This window comes from Acipenser ruthenus, chromosome 25, assembly GCF_902713425.1.
Source record: "Acipenser ruthenus chromosome 25, fAciRut3.2 maternal haplotype, whole genome shotgun sequence".
NCBI lineage: Eukaryota > Metazoa > Chordata > Actinopteri > Acipenseriformes > Acipenseridae > Acipenser > Acipenser ruthenus.
In genome coordinates this window covers 26,283,302-26,307,500 of record NC_081213.1, presented here as the reverse complement: position 1 = coordinate 26,307,500, position 24,199 = coordinate 26,283,302, and the positions used below count along the sequence as shown (strand labels likewise).

The window sequence follows — 24,199 nt, the reverse complement described above, 5'->3', positions numbered from 1 at the left end:
ATCCTGACAGGCAATCTTTGCTAGTCCTGGAGGCGTGATATTATGGCTAGAATGGGATTGCACCAGCATTACTGGGATTTAAAGTGAGAATCTGAAAAGCACTCAAATGAAATCTTTGGCACACCAGCATGTTCTTCTGCAACACATACGGTATCGTACAAATAAAAACTGCATGTTTTTCACTGTGAAATTCAACATTAACAATTTAAAACCGTTGTATTTTTTATTTATAAAAAGCTATGGAGGGGCAACAACCTCCCATCCATTGTGTCAGGCGCAATGCAGTTGAATGTGGTTCACTGTAATTGAGTGTAATTTGTGCTGTCACATCTACTGTAACGGGAGGTCAGTTCTCCTGGCCTGTAAATGCGACTCATGTTAATCGGAACTGACACCTACTTCCTCTCCTGCGGGCACTGCAGCCACATTATATGGCTTTGCTCACATGTGGCTTCAAAATGGAAAATTTATATGATGGAAATGACAATGTAAAGAAAAATATTTAAGTTAATTAGTTCTGTTAACACAACGTTTAATTTTCCAGAAATGTAAATTAAATGATAAACTAAGCACAGCAAAAAAAAAATAAAAAATATTCACAATCCAATTATTGGCCAGTCAATTAGCATCTTAAATATAAAAACACACACAATGGAGATAAAAGTATGTGATCAAAAAGGTAGCTGATTGACAAGTGTGTTGGGCAGGAGAACACATTTTCAAAATGGAAACCAGCGATGCAGATACTGTATTTTAGAGACGCAGAGTATAAAAGTTAAAGTTCAGGATTTACAATACAGAAGCACTTATAGACATGGATCTTGAGCAAGGTAAACAGCATGTTGTTAACATTTACAAGAATGCCCTTAAACAGGGAGCCACAGATTCAGCTTTTATTTACGCCTGTTTTTCATCTCCTTAGTGACCGACTTGGCCAATCAAGCACAATGTATTTAAAGTTATGTCCAGAAGCTATATGAATATGTTTTAGTGCCACGGCAGATTCAGCAAAGAGTAAAATAAAATATTTGTGAAGGAACAAAAAGAAAAGCAGAGAAACTGTAAGGGTGAAAAAATATCTAGCCTGAAGAAATCTATACAGAATAGAATGAACTGTACAGAGAAAGCGCATGATAAAAATTTGTAACACAACTTAAAAACAAGCCCTTGAGGTACAAAGTAGATGCCCCTTAGTGTGGCTTCCAGAAGCAGCCCTTGAGAGGAAATTAGAGGAGAGGCAGTGAATTACAAAAATAAGCACATACAGGTGTTTTATATTAAATATTTTTTCTTAGTGTTTTCCATATAATATTAAATGCTGTGCACATACATTAAACACAGTGCCTTTTCTGATTGGTGCCAAATATTCCCAATACAATCCAATCCAGTTTGCTTTTATATAGCGTTCTTCATGCGGAGCCTCCCAGGGCGCTTTACAATAAAAACCAGCTCAGAAATATGGTAACTCAAACAAGTGCATGTGATCTAAACAATTTGACTGTGCCAGCATCTCTGATACGACTTGGGGCACCACAGCTAAAGGCTCTTGCCTCTCCTGATTTTAGACGACCTCTAGGAACAATATATAAAAGTTTAAACATTTAGGATATTGAACGGAAACCAACACCCCTACTTACAAGAAACCAATGTGGAAATGTACACTTGCCCGTTATATAATACAGGCCATCGCTGAACGATTTCTTCATCACCTGCACTGATAAAATTTTGAATCTGTTTACTGCTCTGTGTTCATGGTATGTGGCACTTAGTCTAAATAGACTAGTTCTAGGTTTACGAAAATTATGACTTCCCATTTTATTTGGAAAGATACTACATAAATCTTTCTCTCACAAATATATGTGTTGGTATTGGCTGGTATATATCTTTGGGATAATTAGTTATGACAGCTAATCAATGAGGGACAGAGTGCTACATATCGTTGACAATTTGTAATGAGTCTAATTTACAACCCAAAGCGTATAATTTTCTGTACGCCTAAGCCTCCAGCCAGCTTCTCACAGGAGACGTATCATCTGGCAGAAGAGTTTAAAGCAGTTTATGAAAAGTTAACAGCTGTAAAATCAAAGCACAGTGAACCCGTATATGATCAACATATTTCCTGACTGCCGTGAGCTTTTTTTTTTTTCCCCAAAACCTTTTTTATTTGTAATGATTTGAAGTAGCTGAAGATCAGATTCAAATCAGGAGCTCAGTGCTGATTTGTACAGGGACACTGCTTTAAAAAGATGTTAAGCTAATGTATTAAGAGTATGATTCGAGACCTAATGACGTCTAACCTCATTTCACAATTCTCTCCCTGATTGAAAAGAAATGTAATCCTAGCTTCTGCACAACCTTAAATATATACTGTATCTTTATACATCACATACAGTTCGAACACAAACCCAAGTAATTGATAATACCCAACATATATTGTAAGACTGTTTTATATACGCTCAAGCCCCCTGCTGGAGAGCAAACACTCTGCACTGTATCATAGAATATAATTGATAGCCAACTGCTGCATTGGAGCAGTGGGAACACACCTGTAGTCATTCAGAACTTCATGTTTGACCGGTACAGGCTCCCCAGGTTCCTAGGAATGCTAAATTGGTCTGCAGTCACTGAAAAACTTCCCCCTATGGTGGACAGCCATTAACAACATCAAAAGCTTTTGCTGGTAACATCTGATTATTATTATTATTATTTGTTTATTTAGCAGACGCCTTCATCCAAGGTGACTTACAGAGACTAGGGTGTGTGAACTATATCAGCTGCAGAGTCACTTACAATTACGTCTCACCCGAAAGACGGAGCACAAGGAGGTTAAGTGACTTGCTCAGGGTCACACAATGAGTCAGTGGTTGAGGTGGCATTTGAAGAGGGGACCTCCGGGTTACAGGGCTGTTTCTTTAACCACTGGACCACACTGATGGGAGCCGTTTCAATCATGATTGGTATCGATCATTAAGAACAATTGCAAAATATGCATGAATAAATAAAGGTACCAGCTGAGACAGCGAAGAGAACCACAGGTTCATGTGGTGCCGTCAGATCAAATTGAATGAGCATAGAAAGCCTCTCCCACCGCTCCGTGATGTCTCAGTTCTAATTCAGCTCTTACTGCAGGCTCATAGGTTTGATCCACCGAGGTACATGTGCAGCCCTCAAAGAGGAGTGATGTCACGGCAGCACGGGTAAATTAGTGCAAGGGAATGCTGAACTTAAAGCTTTTTTTTGCACCGAGTCTAATTTATTAAAAACTTTCTCCATCACTAAACAACTGAAAATCATCTTCAGACAGCAGCAGATAGCTGGATGAATGGAAATTATTTAATCACTCCTTGAAAAGAATTGCTGTTTTTCATAGCTACAATGTGCATCTTTACTGAATAAACAAAATAATTAAATACAGCACTGTATAATTTTACAACCAGATGCATCCAACTCCAACTGGATATTAAAGTTCACATCAGAAAGCATTTGTGTGTTTAAGGGCTGAGTATTGCTGATTTGCTTCATTCACTTTGTGATGGATTTGTCTTGTTACCATATAAATTGACCTGCATGGTTCAAGCTGAGCAACATTTCTTAGCAAGATTGTTATATATGCTGGCTGTACCACAGAAGAAAGAGGCAAAATCAGTTTTGCTTTTGTTTTTACTGGTAATGGCACATCTCTGGCAAGTGGTTCCTCTTATTCATTCTTAACGGGAGCTGTTTTTTTTTTTTCATGCTGTATTTATTCTTGAGGTATCAGTGCTGTTTCTCTCCAGAAAAAAAATTAAAAATGGCATTTTTTTTAAAGAGTATATTTATCTTAGTTAAATCTCTAGTCCTCCACATCCCAAATCTACAACATGTGTATGCCTCGTGGTAACAATATGTAGTTGTGTTTTTATACAGGTGGTCCTTGCATGTGATACTTGCCAGTGGTTTGGTTCATGGTTGTTTGTGTTTCTATTTTTACCATGAATTAAGGTCTCTGGATTAGAGAGCTGTCAACTCCTTAAATGAATACTGAATGCGTAATAGCATTCTGATGGGCTTTCTGCAATCAGAAAACCAATGAACCAAGTTATGAAGTGCTAGACATCCAATTATTTCCCAAAGAGATTAACATCACTTTAACATGTACCAGAAGGTCAAATGATAAGCTGACTGCTGTTTTGCTGTCAAAATATTGCATCTCCAGACCACTAACGTTGTAAACCCTTGCAAATTAGCATTCTTAAAAAGACCTTAGCAAACATGCCCTCGCTTTCACAAATCTTCATAAAAGTACTATTAGGAAATATACCTAATATTTAAAGTTTAGATGACTGTATGAATCATCAGTGCCTCACTAGGATTTAAGTTTTCTTTGATTTACTCTGCTGTCTGTGGAGGAGGAGGCGATGGGAAGGTTACAGTGCACTGTGTCTGCATTTAGGACAGCCCCGCAGGGAGCAGTCAGCTGAGACACGCAGCCTGCCATTTGTTTTCCTTTCCTTCCTTCGCTTCTACACTTGACCTGCCTGAGCACAGGAGCCTTCACAGTGGGTGTTCCGACAGAAGCCAGAGTTTGTCCTTCTGAAAGTTTTTCATCACATTCTTTTACCCTTAACTACTGGGGTACTGTAAAATCTAATACTAAGATGTGGTTACATCTGCAAAGCATTTTGACAAACAAATCTAAGCTAAAACTAATGTTTCATATTCTCGAGTGGGTCATTTTAACCTGGGCCCGGCAGTTGTTATATAATACTACTTATTTTAACTGGCACTGTTAATGTACACTAATATAAAACATGTACTAACATCAAATATATATTTTAAGCGTGCCGCCATTCTTTGAGTTGCAATATGACTAAGTAATACAGATTTCATAAGTTGTAAGGGTATAAGCTTATCTTCTTTGCTTAAGAGATAGTTAGAGAGTAATATTGTATAAGTAATAACATGAACACTAATGCAGTCGCTGAAGAGTATGAGAATGCCTACAGAGACTATTTAATTTCCTAATTAGCATTTCACAGTCTCAGTCTCAGTCTCAGTCTCTCTCTCTCTCTCTCTCTCTCTCTCTCTCTCTCTCTCTCTCTCTCTCTCTCTCTCTCTCTCTCTCTCTCTCTCTCTCTCTCTCTCTCTCTCTCTCTCTCTCTCTCTCTCTCTCTCTCTCTCTCTCTCTCTCTCTCTCTCTCTCTCTCTCTCTCTCTCTCTCTCTCTCTCTCTCTCTCTCTCTCTCTCTCTCGACATGATTTACCATTACAGAACAATGCTGCACCCAGAGTGCCGTAGTCTACATTAACAAAACAGTTTTTTTGGAAGCTGATATCCAAACAACCCCAATAGCTTAATGGATCTCAAATCGTGACAGACAATACTGACTCCAGTGATAACTATCGTGATGCTGTTTCTTTCCCATACCCGAATGGCTCACCTGGTAAAGACACAGCCATGTGGTGTGCCCCGGGTGAATCAAGCATTCAGGGGAGCGCAGATTGACATCCTGGCTGTGCAAAGCTGCCAGTCTCCTTGGCTTGGATGCCTAATAACTTAATTTAATAACCGATTGGATAAGCAGTTGAAGCTCTCTCTCTGTGCATGTATAATTCATAAAGCATGACATAGGTAGGTACAGACGTACGTTTGGGCATCTCCTTTTGACAGGGATATGCATCCCAGAGGAGGATAATAAGAGAGATGGAGGAAGGCGAAATTAGCTCTAGCTCCCAAGGACTGAATAGTCAGCAGCCAGGAAGCAACATTATCATCATTTTAAATAGAGCGCATTCGGACACCTGGAAATTACTACACTAGCTTTAATTCTGTTCAATCTAAGCTAAAGACACGTTTTTCAAATCCAAAAGACACCTTTATCAAATATGTGTATTCATTTGTTGTATTGATTGTAATGACATGATTTAGTAGATTTAACGCAATAAAAGAAAATCCTCAAAGCTGTTTCATTTTTCAGTTTCCAGGAAGTACTAATGGCAGCCTTGCTATTGTATCACTGTATTTACTGTAAAAATGACCTCTGTAAGCCTGGCTACGTGGGAACAGAAAAGCATGCTATCAGTAAATTAACCTGCTAAATATGAGCTTGCTGCACAGCTAATAAGGATTTAAATCAACTGCAACACACGTGATCAAAATGAGGACAACTCTTTTGATAAGAGCAATGTGACCCGCTGTGTAAATGCAGTAATAGACACCCACCAATGCTACAAAATACACAGATTATCAATGCGATAGGCTTGTGCATTGTTCGTGCAGAAAGAAAGAAAAGCCATCCACAGCGGAATTGTTTTGCTTGAAGTACAGGTTTGGCAAATTTGCATTTTAACAAAACAAACATTTTACATTTGTTTTTATAATAAAGCTGTTATTTTAATTAAAGTCTGACATAACTCCATGCCACATATAATAATGTACTGCAGGTCTGTGGGATTTTCCCAACCTTTTATTTATTTTTTATTTTTTTGCTTCCTGGTCTTAAGTCTTACAGTGTGACCTTTCAACTCTGTTGACTCCAGCTGCTACATGGTTAAACACAGAAGCTGGATGGAACTTGGTTTCACTGCATGGCACACCAGGGGAGACTTGGTGTTTGATACAGCAAAGTTGCCTCAATCTAGTCTCCTTGTCCCCTGAATCCAGGTTTCAAGCCACTGTTCCTGAAAAGGTGAGTTTGTGTTCTCTCAACGTTAGGGCCATAGAGAAACATTATAAAAAATATTAGAGCATGAGAATGTGGAACCATTCTAAAAAGGTAAGCCTATAAATAAATGGCAGTATGTCTTTTAAATAAATACCAATTGTGGAATTGCAGTGAGACACATATGTGGAAGAATAACATGAAATTCATAAAAAGAGCACACTCATGCTTGGACTACAGCTCTTGAGCACTACAAGGATTCAGGAGCTCAAGACTGAAGTGGGCAATTCCCAGCCTGTGGGAGGTACAATGGCCCAGGTGATTGGATATACCATCCACTCAGATTCAGATTTCAGCCATTCACAGTGTTATAAATTAGATCAATTTGCTTGCTGAGTTATCTTGCAGGAGAGACACAATCTCTCACACAGGGAGTCTGAGTTCTATTAACAACTCTGAAAACGTATTCTGACTGGGAGAGCAAAGATCAATTTGAAGATAACCTACAGAAGCCAAGACCTTTAAATAACACTCCGTCACATGACTTTTCACATTATAGCATTATTATAATTATTATTAGTAGTAGTATAGTAGTATGACATTTTTTATCAACCTTCAAATAATTCAGCAAGGTTGCTGCATCTTTCTCAAACCTGTTTAGACATTGTAGGTATTTATAGGTTTTCTAATTATATTTGTTGCATTTTGCAATCAAATGGGTGACTGGTTGTATTTAAAGGCGCAAGGTATTTTATAAACCTGTTCTGCAAGATTAAATGTTTCTATTTTGTTTGTGTAAAGCACATTTGGAAGAAGCACTGTGAAACGAATGATAATGATATCATGAATGATGAATGAATCCTTCACAAAGCCATGCCTGTTTGCTGAAAAAAAAAAAGCCAGTTTTCTGTGGCAGATGGCAAGCAATGAAGCGCCTAAACAGTAGTGTGAGGCAAGCCAGGAAACAATTGTATGAGAAGCAGTGAAATCTGTCCGATTCGTACGCAGGCTAGAGACACAACCAACACTATCTGTGAATGACCTTCAAGAGTTTCCCACCCAGACCATTCAAAGTGCAGCTGCTAATTAATTAGGTGCTCTGGGAGAGTCACATGTTTTAAAGTCAATTTCATCCCTCAGAAATGGAATACTGGCTGCAAATATCAATGGATTGCTAGTCAGTCCAATGTACATGTTGGGATACAGCAGGCTAGGAGGTAAGCAGACGTGGTACAGAGGACTTAGGAGTTACAGTACCGACATTAGGATGAAAACAAAACTGAAACCTTCCAAACCAGTAAAAACATACAGTACACAGAACATTTTCAGAACATTTTTTAAATAAATAAATGAAGCATACTGAAATATCTGCACTTCCTTCCTGTTTCCAACTATCACTCCAAGCCCACACACACCTGTAAGGTCCGTAGAGCTATGTGTGAATTGGGAACAGTCCTTCTGACATATTGGGCGCTATTTGCAAACTTTAAAGTCTGTTTTTATTCATAAAGTAAAGTTTAATCATCTTTAATCTGTTGTAGACTGCGACTCCACCATTTATAATGTGCACCCTTTCAAAATGTAAACATGTCTCAGTGTTAAATGCAAGTTTCACATTATATATGAGTATACTTGGGTAGTGTTTGATACTGGCACCAAAAGTGTCTCCAAAAAACTATTGATTTGAGGAAACTCACAACGTAAGTGATTTAAATCTATTGTGATTTATAATCATGAAATCTATTGCCACCAGTATAAATTACTACAACTATTATGTTGTGCCTATTGATTTTTTAAAATAGAAAGGAGTTATTGAATGTACTATCTGTTGTTAAATACACTTGTAGATGGTATTTACAAAATAACTGTATGACATACAGTACACTGGGGATTTTGCATGATTTAAACTTATATTTGTTTTCAAAGTCTGTCCTTACTTAATCATTTGACTGATGCCACCTTAAACCCTTGGGGTATGTAGCAGTTCTTGAGGAGAAAGACATTGATGTTAGATAATGGGTGACTTTAATTACATGTAAGACGGATAAGATCTATAAATGCAATGATGAATTGCCCTCTTTTACACTGCAATAAAAAGTGACAAGGTTCTTAAATTAAGAAACAATATAAGGCCAACAGACCACTAGGACATCAGACTGTGTGATAATGCGCGATTCTGAATCCCGGTGTTCTCATGATCTCAATATTTAATATTTTTCAAATCTCAAATAAGACTTTCTTTGTATTTATTGAAATTGCAGACCTTTAATGTCTAGCATGATGTCAACAGTAAATACACCCACACAAAAAAAAAAAACAAAAAAAAAACTTGCAATATAAAATCAAGCCCGGCCATTCTTTAGCTGTTGAGGAACTCTAAAAACTGTCCAACAAGCCCTGCTTGGAAGAAAATCTCAGAACTACATACCAAATTTTTTACTATTTTGTGCTTTAAGACACAATAAGTAAACTGCACCCTTTTAGCACATACATAATATTTCTTAAAATTGTTGTTACTGACTGTATTATTTGCACATTCAAAATGACAAGAAAAGTGCTAAAGGATTCCAAAGCACTGTGCGATATCTGACCTCAGCGCAAATATTCAAGGAAATATAAACCACTTTCCTGGCAAAAAATCCACAGCACAATAACAAAACCAAATCCTCGGTTTACAGTGTGCTTTTCTCCCTTATCACAGTCTCACTTTGCTTTACTGCCAGGTGTGCTTTATAGCTTAGTATTCAAGTGCATACATGATAAATGGCTTCATTCATCGTCCTGTTTTGAAGTCCCATCAATCTTCTGCCGTTCAAATGACCCAATGAATTCTATGCAAGTTCTATGGGGAACTGTCCAAGGTACAACATCAACGTGCAGTTGATTCTACAAAATCAGGGCATTACAGCGATGTTCTGATACGGTTGTCAATCAGCTTTCTTGTTTTGTTTCTGATTTTGACTTTAGTTGTGATTAACTTTCAGCAAGTTCCACCTCTACTATATATGCACCAAACATGTGTCACTGAAACAAAAAGCAAAAATAAGCTCTCAGAAAGGCAACTCCCGTGTTATTTAATGATGAAAGTCGAGTAAACAGATATCCCAGTGCACGCTGGCTTAAACGCAGTACTGAACAAAACAGACCACAAAGCATCAGTAATCCAAACATCCAGAAAACTGCCATCTGATTAAATTAAATAGTTTATACAGACATGTATAGTTCAGCTGCAGTTCAACAGTACAATGGCAAACAGTTCTTTATGTTCCATTTCCTTTAGCAGTTAATTGACTGACCCTCAGTCATCATTCCAGGCCAGCTGCAGTGTGTTTACAGAGCACACTCATTTCAGACAGGTACAGCGGTGGCCATCGAGATGGCATCACCTTACACTTACCGCTTTCAGCATCCAAAATATCACAATTGTTACTTTTTCATCATGAACAACATTGAAAAATAAACTATTTATTTCAATTATATGCAATGCATTTAGCTACACTACGCTTCAAAAAATGTTAAATTGGAGAATCTTTTTTTTTTTTTAATATGCATGAGTGAATCATCATGGTGGATACCCTAATGGCCTTCGCCACGAACATGGATACAACATGGGCTGGAGATAAGAGCCTCACCTTCCCACTAGGTGTCTTTGTAATAGTTCAACCCACATTCAAATGACAAAGCAAGCAATTACTTTGTTGAAAGTATTACGAAGCTGAAATGTGGAACCCACGTCCGTGTAGATCTTTGTTTGGGCGCTTATTATCAGTGTTTCTGTGGTTGACAGATGATTTGCATTAATTAATGTACAAGGATAGTGAATTTCATAGCAAGGATTTGCTCACCTAATCGACTCTGACCCTCTATATAGTAGCTTTATGTTCGAGGAAATCATATTTAGGACTTTTCACCGCCAGGCCGTGCACACAGTATTGGACACAAAGAAATGGCCAACTACTGTACACAGCACACAGGGACCACTGCCAGTCCCTACAGCAGGAATACATAAATAACATTTATATTTTATCATACATATTACACTATATAGTAAAATTATAGCTAAAAAAAAAACCCTTGCGCTTTCCTTAGAAGTCTCTCTTAAAAAAAGGAACAAAATCGATATTAATTTCAGATTCCTGTTTGTTTATTTAGAAACATGAACAACACGGTTCTGGTTGGCAGCTTTGAAAATGCAAGGATCGCTGCCAAGGAATCTAGAAAGCAGAGGTCACAAAGTAAATGCCGTTCTACATAAACATAATGGGGATCTCTTCTTCAGATGCATAAATAAATAGATAAAACAGAGCCAAAGTAAAAAATATATCATTTGCATTCAATACTCCAGAAACCAGACAGGCGAAATAAAGAAAATGACATGAGTTTGCATAACAGGCATGCAATAGCTCCGATTGCAATTCAGATGAATAATCCTTGTTTCTGCCATAAAAGGGAAGCTTAAATCTGCAAAGCCCAACGGCAACACAGCTGTTTACAAACCTTGCATGAGGAGACAAAACAAGGCTGTGTGACCTAAATGAGATGTATTAAAGCCAAAACTGACCAGCTGAAGATATCTCCAGTGTTATAAAAAATAAAAAAAAGTCCAGTATTTCTACCTTTATTTTCACCTTGTACTGATTTTTTTTATTTTAGAGGCGTACTTCCTGGATCAAGTTAGGGTGACAGATTTTAGGGTTAGGATTTGGTTAGGGATACATCTGTAAATCCATGTAACCCTAGTGAATTTGCCATTAGGGTTAGGGGTTAGGATTAGAGTTCAGGGTCGGGATCGAATTCAGTTTCGGGTTGAGGTTAGGGTTAAGGTCATGATCAGGGCTGGGGTTAGGGTCAAGGTCAGGGTTGTACTGTAAATGCCTGTACATTTTTAAAGATGCAACATTTCACAAAACCAGTTTGTATAAATCAACATTAGCTAAGGATTTTATATAGGGAAACAAATATTAAATAAAAGGTAGTTTTACTCTAATCCTCCCAAAGGCTTGCAAGTTCATATTTGTACTGTTATAATCATTAATCCTTATTCCTGCATTCTAGTATAAAGCACTCTACTGTCTTCAGAACAGGACACAGGAAGTGGACTGTTTTATAACGGTACTCTGAATTAAACATGAAGCTGTCAAAAGAAGTCTGACTTCAAAAAGAAACTACCGAAAAATGGATCAGAGGATAAACAAGACCATCTTGACTTCTCCTAGCATTGCACTTAATGGGGTCTGACACTGCAAAACAGACAGCTAGACATACAGTGTTGACATTCACAAAGGGCTTCACCAAGCAGAGATCCCTGAGCCACACTTGTGAAAGCTGAAAGGATTTAATAGCTTGGAAAAAGGAAATTAAGGGAAACAAATGAAAGATTTTACACGGCACATGCCGACTGTAAAAATGTGGCCAGGACAGCGTTTCCTCTTTATATAACGCTTCGAAAGCACAGCGTCCAAAATCTTTCCACAGCGCACTGCTCATCTCATACTGAGACACAAGGAAATTGCATCGGTTCAATGCGTGTTCAACATTTTCAAAAGTTAATAGCTATGCTGTCTTCCTGACATTTAAATAATCACCATGGTAATTAATAACTAACAAAAACCGAAAGAAGGAAGGTTAATTACTCAATCGCAAGCCTCGCTTTCCAAATTAGCTGGGCTCAAGGAGGCCCACATATATTTCCATACAGCAGCAATCCTCTGGCCCTTGACCTAGTGAAGATAACAATAATTGTGAATACAGTGGGATATCGGATTCGGCTGTAGCGCAGCTGACTGGGAGCCACGGCTGTTTTTCTTTTTTAAGATTGCACACTTAATTTATTTTTTATCCCCCGAGCCCTGAGTTCTGGAGCTCTTATGACTACATTACTCTCTACAGTGTAAGCGCAGTTACAAGGAAGATTTATTCCATCCAACTGCAAATGTGGCACACATAATACCTTCACTTGGGCTATAACTGCAGGTAGCAAACCTATACCTAAGGAAGACATTGCACACATTGACAGTAAAATGGAGAATGTACAGCTATGGCCAATGGTTTTGCATCACCCTATAGAATTAACTAATATATATATATATATATATATATATATATATATATATTGTTCATATATATACACACACACACATATATATATATATAGATGAGGTTAAAGGTCAGTTGATTTGAACTCTCAGCAACGCTGCCAGCGACTGTTGTTTTGGAGCAGGGCGATTGTCGGGCGACAACATACACTGCACGACGAAGCGACAGCGATAATCGCCGGTCACCTTGCTCTTTATAACGACGGTCAAGTGATGGAGTATAAACCGGACTTGAGGATCACAAAGTCGGTTAAAATGATCTTTGTAAACAAGGCTTTTCATGCTAATTTGCAATTGTTTTATTCCGCTTGGCATTTGCGTATGCAAAGCCCTTTATGTTAATTGATGAGAAAAGTATACTATTTAACCTCAACATAATGTTCTATACTGAACAGAATATTAAAAAGGACTGCTTTACATTGGGGGAGGCTGTGATTCTGTGACTTACACGTATTTAATGAACAAGACAACTTGGTCTATTGCCAGGGGATCTGAAATCAGACATGGCTCTGTATGAGAGAAAGACCAGCTGTTACATCATTATTGACTTTAAACTGAAAAGGTAGTCTGTAATCCCTCCAAGAACCTTTATAAATTCAGCATTGGCAGCCTAATTAAAAGAGCGCCAAGGAAAGCACCTGGGAAAGCTGCTTTAAATATTAGGACGACCATTAAAAAATTTAAAAAGCAGCATCTAGAAATCAATGACGGCCATGCCCATTTCCCCCGCTGGCATCCTTGGTGACCCTCATTCACTGAGCGTGTTCGGAGACCCGGAGAAGCTGCCAGCACCAAGGTTAATCCCAGCTGCCTCTGCTGCCACGTGAGCAGACAAAATTCAAAGCATCAGGCTTCTATCTTAAACACTTAAATGGTTTGCTGGCCCAGATAGATAAAAAAAAAAAAAAAAAAAACATTTAACAAACACACTGCTGTACACTAAGTAGGTTGTTGTTTATCTTTCCCTGCTAAGAGATATTTTTTGATAGAAGAAGACGACCCCCAGTTCTATGGCCAGATTTAAACCCAATCTCAGAGGTGAAGCCCTGTGTCCCCTACAAGGACATTTCACTTGCATTGCCTGGCTGATAGGCGGAAGCTGTTTTAGAATTAACTGCAGTATTTACTGAAGCTTTATTAATACGTCTTGGAGGCACATACATCCAGTATAATGTTGCATACATGACATATAATAAAATTATGTATTTTCAAAATGCATTTTCACTAGCTGGTCTACATTGTCGAAATAAATTCCTCATTATGTAAATATAATAAATGCAAATCAACAGTATATTAGTACCTGCCTCTGTTTTATGTGTTGCTGATTTTGTTTTTATTTGCAGTTATGGGTCACAATAAAAGGCTAAGCCAATCTCTGACAAGTTAAAACTTTAAGCTTTGCTGTACCAGGGGCTTTCAAGAGGAATTTCACAATGGGGGTCAATGACATCACTGAAGAACTCTTTCCGAGTCAGCCCTGGAATATTAAGGTTTGATTCTGGCATTCTCTAAACGTACAAAACACACATACAGTAGCAGATAAACAATGTGGATATACAATGCTACACCGATAGCTCTGTAGTCAAAGCCATATTTAAGAGGCGGTGCTACTGTGTGTTCTTGTAATGAGAATGCAATTGCTTTATGGGGCAAATGGGAGTCGTGGCCATTGCTAGCACTGCAATTACCAATAGATGCATGCTGACATGATTATGACATGCTGTTTTTAATTTAATTAACACACGGTACCAGTGACTGTGCATTCATTTGATACATAGCTTTACATAGCTTTACATTTGCATTTTATTGCATGAATTAACCTTTTTTTCAACTACAAAGTTATTTGAATTATGCCAAACCAGAAACGTTTTGTTTGTTTTAAATCAGAAAGCCGACCATGTTTTTATTCCAGCAAGTTTGTTTATTTTCCCCAAAGGCATTTAGCTGCAGGACACAAGCTTCCCTGCCTATTCAAACCTACTTGACACATTTTAAAAGCTGTTATACGTTGGCTAATACTGCGGAAGCAGACGGTTTTGCCAAATCTCACCTGCAAGCTGTTGTAGCTCAAGAAGGTAACCAGAAGTTAAAATGGGAAAGGCCATTTTCCAAATTGTTATACAGATCATTTTACAGGAAACAGCTAATACAGTGGATATTCTCAACATGAGCTTATAAGGGAATAACAGTCCTACAGAACATGTAAAAGCTGTTTTTAAAAGTCGTATTTAACTGTATTTCCGACAGTATGGCTGACGATTTTCAAAACGTAAGCACTGCTTTCGTGATGCTACACTGATGTTGTTGTTGTAAGACAGACAACACTGCACTATAGGTCACTAGCGTGTGAGATTCCTGTGGGAAATGGCCAGAAACTTCATTGAACAGAATGTTTTGAAAACAACAGCTCTAAACCAAGTATTTGGTAGAATTATGGAGAACAAAAATCTTTTAGCCATGCTTTAGTGCCATAATATACTCTGCAATAAGCATTATTGTACCTTTGCGCTTTTCTGCATTGTCTGTATTGCAGCGATAGGCTTTCAACATAATCCTGACTTTTGGGGAATACATTCCTCAACTTCTTTTATAAACATGGTGGTGTATACAGAACAGACTCTCTGGATTCACTGCTATGTTTATAAGAGAAAGTCTCCTGGTGGAGGCTGCTGAGTAAAAGTTAAGAAATGCACAGTAATTCCCAGGTGATTTATGACCCGTGATGATGTGTGAATAAAAAATTCCAAACACTTAGTATTGTGTTGAAAATGTTATGGCTGTGATGCAGGCAACGTGGGATACAGCAATGGTAAAGTAATGCGTTTCTTGTAAAAACTGCAGGGTGCTCTGTAAACACTTCAACCCTCTTGGCCCATTACTTCTGTCATTTCCAGAGGACTGTTTTCTGCAGCACAGTGTTGCCCTTTTCACAGAACATCCTGAGCTTTTTTTTTTTTTTTTTTAATTTAGTCGTCGCCAATGGTTTGTACCCCGGTTTTCTCCACAATTTAGAATGCCCAATTATTATTTTTATCCCGGTTCACCGCTGCAACCCCCCGGCGACTCGGGAAACGGAGGCTGAAACATGCGTCCTCCAGACCTATCGTGCCGGAGGACAACACAGATCTGAATGGCTCCACTGCAGACCCGCAGGCGCCCTATCAGCTACAGGGGTAGCTGGTGCGCGATGAACCATGGATTGCCCTGCCGACCTAATCCCTCCCTACCCGGACGGTGCTCCGGCCAATTGTGCGGTCATCAATGACATAGCCTGGATTTGAACCTTTACTGGATGCGCCACTCGGGAGCCCCCATCCTGAGCTTTCTAAACTGCCATATAAATATTCAGGGAGGAAAGCACAATAAACATATACTACACAATCCCAGCAAATGTCTTTAGGAAAAGATTGTAAATATGTTTATATACTATGTTGTACAGCCTTTGGTGTTTATAGGATCATGGGCTTTACTGCTCATTAACGAAAACAGAATGAACAGCTTCCTTGAATATCTGAGAACGCACAGGATGGTTTCCACACTTTATCATGGTGATCTTAATTACATTCTTCACAGCAAGAAAGTCAAACGTTTAAATGAGGTTGGCAAAAAGTCCTCATTGCTACCACTGACTGATACCGTCTACATGCCACTGAATCGGACAAATCGCTCATTCTGTGACACACATGCAGTCCTGTGTCCTAATTTATTTACAGCTAATCCACCCCGAAGCTTAATCTTAGAGGCTTGACCACTGCACACAATTAAAAAGAAGAAATCACACTAAACCTGCTGCAGCGTGGAACGGACCAGCGTATGCACAGCTAAGTTCTGTCTTCCTCACATCCGCTCAGCAGAGGAAGAAAGCACAGTGCAGCCTCATTATGAAGGAAAAACAGCTGTTCCGGTCATAGACATCCAGTGCAGTAAGCAAACAACTTAAGTCTAGTATTAAGGTTCAGTGTCAAAGCAGGAGAGAAGGGTATTGCTGCAGAACGAAGGCTCCCACAGCATAGCTCACACAGGGTAGCTCACACAGGGTAGTGCTGCGTGCACAACTCGTAATAGACATCATCATTATATGCTACAGCCCGATCACATGATAAGGGTGATAAATTTAGGTAATAAAACAAAGTTTATTTCATAACAATAACCTAATTGTGGGGTATTATGGTCACATGGTAGGGGTGTTGAGGGTGATTGAAGCATTATGTAAATTACGAGTTGCGCACGCAGCGCTACCCGATGTGAGCTCCCTGCGAGAGCTACGCTGTGGGAGCCTTCGTTCTGCAGCTTTATACTCTTGATGCAGGAAGCCAGTTAGTGGAGCAGAAAATCCATCCCAGGTTTTAAAATAACCCACAAAATGAGAGCTTGGATTCTGACAGACATGCAAGGGATATTGGTCTTAGTGATAACCTTTCATGTCCTATTGACCATTTTAAGTATTCCCCTTTCTCCACTGGGGCCTGGATTAAATCAAAATTAAGGTGGCACCATAGCCATCATAAAGTATAGCTACTGAATGGCAGCCACATAGAATTCCTAAATGTATTTGTTTAATTAATGTAGTGCTGATAGTATATATACACAATATCATCTTTAAAAAGTCAGTAAAACTTAAAAAACACTTTCAGGAATCCATGGTACTACCACGGCAGAGATGTGTTGAAAATGTTTCAATGAGGCATTATAAATCACCAGTGTGAGATTCTTGTGGGAAATGGACGTCAACTTTGGTATCTGGGAATGAATAATGTTTCCTAACGTAAACAATTACTTTTCACAGTCTCTGTAAAAATAATTGTTTCCTACATTGCGGGAGGAAACAGATGTCTGTTTTTAACATTCCTGCTGATTGGTGATGTAAGAGAAGCTTGCAACAGCCCCACCACAGACTGTATCCGCAACACTGTGCAATGTATACAATGGGCAATGCGACTTTTCTACACTCTGACAGGGACTAGTGGATGCTGGATTAAGAAGTCATAAAGAACCCAACTAAAAAGATAAAGTAATAACCCTTATAAAAGTTTAGCACAGTATTTTTGCACTGTATTCTTGCAGTTTTCCCATGTTTTTCCCTTGGTTATACTGTGCATTTACCATAGTTTACTCTGGTTTGCCATGTTGTTTTAATATTCTTTACCATACCTTGCTAGTCTTTACAATACTGCTTTACCATGTTTTCACTGTGCTTTGCTTTTACTACGGCAAACTTTTATAAGGGAATACACATGTATTCATTAAATCCCCACTGGGATGCAGAATCTCTTTCAAACATGCACAGAAATGCACAGAAATTCAGAAATCACCTCATTAAGGCTAAAGTATAAAGTAAAATAAAACCATACAACTTGTAAAAGGGGACAATCTTTCAGTCTGCATCATGACAGACAGGGCAGCATGCTCTGAGAAACAGAAGCAAGTTATCTAAAAGCCATTCTTCTATCAGATTAAGAAAGGTATGACTCAGAGTCTATAAAATCTTCTAAAGGGTTAATCGTTCAATTTGTAAATCAACAAATTTCCTTTGTAAGGTATTAAGAAGAATAATTCAGAGCAAACTTATCGGTCACCCTAGCAGCTATCAAAATCAATACGAAAATGATCAGGGCAGTTTTACTAAGTAATTCTGCAAGCTTCTACTATTTTCATGTTATATAACCTTCATTTACGACTTCTGGTTACAGGTAAATAGCAGTTTCTTTGAAATGCAGGCTTTTTAAATAGCCTGTAAAGCCTTTCTCTTTAAATCCACTGCCTAACGAGGCTGCTGTAGCTCTGTAATTGGAACTGGCCATTTACAAGTTGCTGAATAAGTTTAGATCCGTCAACAGTGTGCAACTGCCAGACACAATACCCAATTAATTGGATTTTATATTGTGTTGGTATGACACACTTTTCTCCAGACCGTATACAGTAGTATTCACAATCAAACATACATGTGAGCGAATAGCCCTTCTGATATGACAGTGGAAATGGCCACGACTGCCCAGAAACATTATTCTGAATTTATAGAGTGTATTAGAAATGGATGTGGGCTGTGCATGCCTGTATCCCTTTGTCTCAACATGGATAGCATACCTAACATGGGCTGGAGGGGCCATGCCTATTCTTGAGCAGCAGTAAAAGCAGACTTCCTATGGCAGACCCAGGGTTGGTGTTACTGGGATGGGTAGAGTTTGGGGGGGTAGGGGGGGGGGGGGGTTGGTTTTCATTATAATTGGAGGGCACACACAGCAAACTCATGAAACCGCTGCCTCCTGGTTTTTGATTCCAAGCACAGCGTCAAGCACTAAGCGCTGGCTTTTCCATTTCATGCTAATTTGATTGCAAGGCCCGCAATGCCTATAATGTCCAGATGACGCACAGCCTAAAGTGACCGTCTGGTCCACTGTGTGTCATGCAGATAGCACAGCCTCAAAGCAGCTCTGGGTAAATATCGCAATCGCTCCTCTCCGAGCATTTAGGCAGACCAGGACTGGACGGTTCTGATTAAATGCAATTCAATTGTCAGTTCTAGCTTCTACTCAATCATTCCTCTATTTGTAATGGCAGAGTATATAATGAGCTTCACCTTGGCAAACCAATGACAAGTGGCGGTTCAAAAATATTTTTTGCTCAAAAAATCTCTTAGTAGTCAGTGTATCCAATATTTAAAAGTGGTAAGAATATTATGGTAACAAATTATTATGGTAAGCATTTGTTGGTGAACCTTTGGCAATTGGTAAAGGACAGACACATTTGCTTTTAACTTCTGTGCACCTGTATATTCTTAAAAGATATGCCACAGGCACCATCTCAAGAAAGAAAATGGAACAATGTTGTGGAACAATGTTCAGCTTAGCAGAAAACCAACAAGTCAAAAAACGGACAGGAACATACACAAGCGAATATACAGTTCAACAGTCATCTCAGCAAACACAAACCGACGACCACCTTTTCCAAACCATGCCCCAGTTAAAACACTGTGCCTTCTATTTGTCAAAGCTCTTCAACACTACAGAAATGTTACACAACTAAAAAAGAAACAAGTTCCTTCTGCAATGTTTCCCACTTATTTCATGACAGTTTTCCTTTCACAAAAATGGTGCGTTTTGAAGTAAAAAGCTTGGATGAACGGGGGCCTATGCACCCTTATTAAATGGGGCGGCAGGGCATACATTCATGAGATACTGCATTGTGTTTTTACCACTGTGTATTACACTGGAAAGGCAACTTAACCATGCAAAATAAAACAGAAGAAACCAGGAACACTCACCAGGTCATGATTCGTTGAATTGGAGTCATCTGCGGGAAAGGGGATGTAAACAGCTAAGGCCACGCAGTTGGCAAAAATTGCAATTAATATAAAGATATCAAATGGCCTGCGCATATGGTTAAGGAAATTATACATCAACAGTGCAATACAATAATCACATATAACATTCAGGCCTATACATGGATTGCCATGGAAATTTCTAATGTTAAACACAGAAATCACACTCTGTCCCCGGGCCTGGATAGTGGATAAGGTTTTAAGGATTCATAATAAAGAGGCAGGAGATCTGCTCCGATGACAATGCAGGTCTTTCGTGAAATGAATTCAGGCGGTGTTAACCTACAGTAGTCTCCTGTGAATATGAAAGCCCAATTTAAGAAAGGCCTCATTTTCACTCAGTCGTGCCAACAAGGTTGGGGGTTGATTGAGCAAGTGAACCTCATTTGAATGTGTGTCATCTGCTGTGTTATTCTACCAGGGTTTTACAAAACCCCAAGAGCAGAGGTCAAATTCAATCTGATATCAAAGCTCCTGGTCGATTTTCTACTGCTTTATTCCACGCAGCTCTTTAAGAATGCAAGTCTGTCTCCAACACCTATCGTACTGTGGGATTTTAAAGCAAGTGGTGTGCAAAGAGACGGTCATGGGATTACAATTAAAACCTCTGTATTATCCACTTAATATTTCACTGCACTGCAGAAAATGAGAAAGCGTTATTTCTCAACCTGCACCAAACAGCATCACAGTGTAGCTTCACACTAGTTCACAATCCTGGGAGAAGCATGGAAAAACACCCATGAAAAAAGTGAACTGATACCTTAGCCTGGTATGGTTTCCATAGGGATTGGGATAGCGAATGTTTGGTTGAGAACTGTGCACATTAAATAGCAATCCCTTTTCTCTTTCTGAATCCCTACAGTAAATACGATATTCATTTATACCTATTACCTCAATCATGTTTGTAGGAATGCTGAAAGATGACAGCTGTTCAAACCGTACAAGATCAGATTTAACATCCACACACTGTGCTCCGGGGACGGTTGTTTTTATATGTATACTACAGACTAGAGTTAGGGTTAGTGATTTACATTAATATGACCCTTTCTACTGCTTCAGGAACTGATATCGCAAACCATTTCTTTATTTATGTATTGCTTTAACTACGTCCATCAGTGGCTGATAGCTGCAAATCATAGGAAAAAAAAACACATTATACCCACTTAGTTCAAATTAAGTTTATCAGTACATTAAATTAGGAATGCAATTACCTGCTGGGAACCAATAACTTGTTTGTTTTTTTCTCCATCAGAGCCCCTTGATGGGTTTACAGTATTATAATACACAAGCTGCTAGCCATTATTCTCTCTCTATATATAGGGTGACATATTCCCTCTGGCCAGCTCAGGTCTGAATTTATTCCAGGCAGTAAAAGCAATAGTGTGAGCATTTGATCAATCGGCAGCTGCCTTCTGCACCACTTCACAATAGCGTGCTGCCGATGTAGGGTTTGTTTTCCTACCGTGTCACAAACCCCTCATGCACATAGCAAAGAATTACATCCAGGAGAAAGACAAAAGGATACTTCCATTCTACCAGGCTGATGCAGGCTCTCCTGATGGGGTTGTTGAGATTTAAACAGAACAGTGCCCGGGGAGGTCTGTTGTTCGCACTGTTGCCCTGCTTCTTGCTTTTGGCATACTGCTGCCGTTTTCTTTGGGCTAGAGATCCGACAGGTGCGGGGGTGTTGGTGCTCATGGTTTGTGCAGCCTTGGCCTGTCTAGCAGCATCAATCGCTGCCTGCCAGGAGAAAGCAGTTGACTTGGGCGGTGCGGAGCTGTTTGACTGAAGGCCTGGTACGTCACCAGGGAGAGGAACTCTGGTGCTGCTGGCATACTTCGCCCCTGCGAATTTAAAAAAAGGACATAATCAATAACAACACAATAGAATACAACACAAGAACTAATAGCACTTTTCATGGCCATAAGAATCTCCAGGTAATGGGAAATAGAGAAAGTAAGACCCGGTAGGAATAAGCTAGACAATACATCTAATGTGCCTCAGCCTGGAGTCTAAAAACAGTCTAACAATGGTCAAATATCAATTTGTTTGCTGGTATAAAAGTACCTGTTTTACACCTCTGTCCTGCCTGACTGTTGGTGCATGCTGTCCACACAGAACATTTGTCACAGTGTGGGTGAGTGCTGTGGAGGCCAGGTGGATGGCAGCAGACAATAAACTCAATTCATTCTGATCACACATGAAATTTAAAACCAGTCTGGCGTAATCTCTCTTTTGGAGATCTATTACAATGATACTGCATGTACATCCTTTGTATTATTATTTATTTTTTTAAACGGAAAACGCTATGCAATGTGCATCACAATATCAACGCATATGACACACATCTCGTAGGAAAAGCATCCACAGTAACTGCGTGAATTCGAAGCTGTCAGAAATCACTTGTTCAAATCAGTCGTGTAATTGAACCGTCAGGCCTCGTATAGAATACACAAAAATAAATAACTGTAGTAATTTAACATGGAATGGTCCAAATATATAAATCCATGCACGTTGTATAAAAAAGTCACAAACATATATAAACATTGCTGAACGACGCTAATTAGATTCACATAAATCATGCCACTTGTAATCAACGTCGTCCTTTTTATAATTATGGTAGTATTTTTTTTTTATCTGACAACAGACAGCAGTATTAAATGCACATTGTATCATAACGTTTTCAAAAACTGGTATCAAGCCTCATTTCAGAATGATATTCTGAAGGTTATTTTTACAGTTGGTAGTCGAATTCAGTAAGGATGAGGTGACAATTCACAGGCATACATACTGTCTGTACACGGTGAAAGATCCAGACCAAAACAAAACGAATGCACTTACCTCGTATCTCTTAAAGGAGAAAAAAACTTCATAGATAGACGAAAATGAAAGAGCTTTCATTACAGGTAAAACAAAACAAAACGACGGATAAGATGTCAGTTCACCAAATAGTGAGGTGTAAATGTGGCTACATCAGATGGCGCTCCAAGAGCGCACAGCGAAACAGCTGGTGCTATTGCCAGGTTACAAATGAACTGCTTAATAATAAGGCTCTGGCAGGGTTTCACGTTACATTTTTCGTCAGTCGCGTTAAGTTCTATCGCGACTGACACGAAACACTTAATTGAAAAGGTTCAACAGTTTGTTGACTCTGAAGTCCAATAACTGCCCATACAGTTATATATATTTAAAAATGCATACAAAATACCCATAAGCTTGATTTAGGTTACCTCAGTACCATATGTATTATAGAAAAGTCATGCAATGGGTTCATTTAAAGACCCTTGAAAATTAATTGTTACCGAGTTCCTTTTAACTTTGGTAAGTTTTTGTTTTTATATTTCCTACCTTTTCTCAATACTCAACATCCAGCTGACTGCTCTTTCCACAGTTTCAATGAAAAGAAAATCTGTATTGTCATAGCAAAAGAAAAAAAAAAAAAAACCGTAGGTCCAGCCGCAAACAGCAAAATAAAATGCATTAGCTTAAGGGCAAAAGAGACACATATGGATTAATTAAACCTTTCCACGAGCGCTTCGGTCGCGTCAACTGATTACAATACAGCCCACAACACAGTGTTTTACCTTCTTTCCGTGTCTCTTGTTCATGCATTCTCCTTTCCTCATTAATACATTTAAAAAACAAAATAATATATATATATATTTTTCACCCTTCACCCGACCCCCATGTTATTGAGACAAACGTTTCCAATAACAGTCATCCCTGGGTGTTTTAGCCAACATTATAATATAGCAACATCCGGGTGCTGGTTTTACAAGATGGGTTTCATAGCAACTCTCCCGATTCTATTTAAAAAAAAAAAAAAAAATGAAAGAAACATATCCAGTCGTGGAGAATGAAATGCAAGACTTTTTTTAAATTATTATTTCTGTTCCTAGATTTAAAAACGTTTTGTAAAATCCCCTTGAATAAACTGCAGATTCGGGTTGCAGAAAACGTTCCTTGGCAGCGGATTCTCAGTTGTCATTCCGTGTTCTTCTTCTGTACGGAGATGGTATTGAATTGTAGTATTGGGCTGTGGTTGTGGTCCTGTGGAGTGACGTTTCAGTGTCTTTCTAAGCAACAGCTGTCACTCACTGAGGAAGAAAATCAACATCTCCGAGCCGAACATGTCGCTCGTTCTAT

General features: G+C 38.8%; 1 protein-coding gene across 12 annotated transcripts in view; it reads right to left on the bottom strand.

Moving 5' to 3' along the window:
- The window catches only part of LOC117413950 (voltage-dependent L-type calcium channel subunit alpha-1D-like), an 84,704-nt gene extending 60,505 nt beyond the window's left edge, over nt 1-24,199 (bottom strand). For 6 of the 12 annotated variants that reach the window (XM_058999875.1, XM_058999877.1, XM_058999878.1 and 3 more), the window contains exons 1-3: nt 23,638-24,198; nt 21,579-21,897; nt 19,997-20,102 (exon numbers count right to left, since the gene is read on the bottom strand). In XM_058999875.1, coding sequence (XP_058855858.1) covers nt 19,997-20,102; nt 21,579-21,897; nt 23,638-23,665 — 453 coding nt within the window. In that variant the 5' untranslated portion in view covers nt 23,666-24,198. Of the gene's footprint in view, nt 1-19,996; nt 20,103-21,578; nt 21,898-22,894; nt 23,218-23,401; nt 23,590-23,637 lie in introns of those variants that run through there. The other 6 variants (XM_058999880.1, XM_058999876.1, XM_058999879.1 and 3 more) reach the window with 4 other exon arrangements.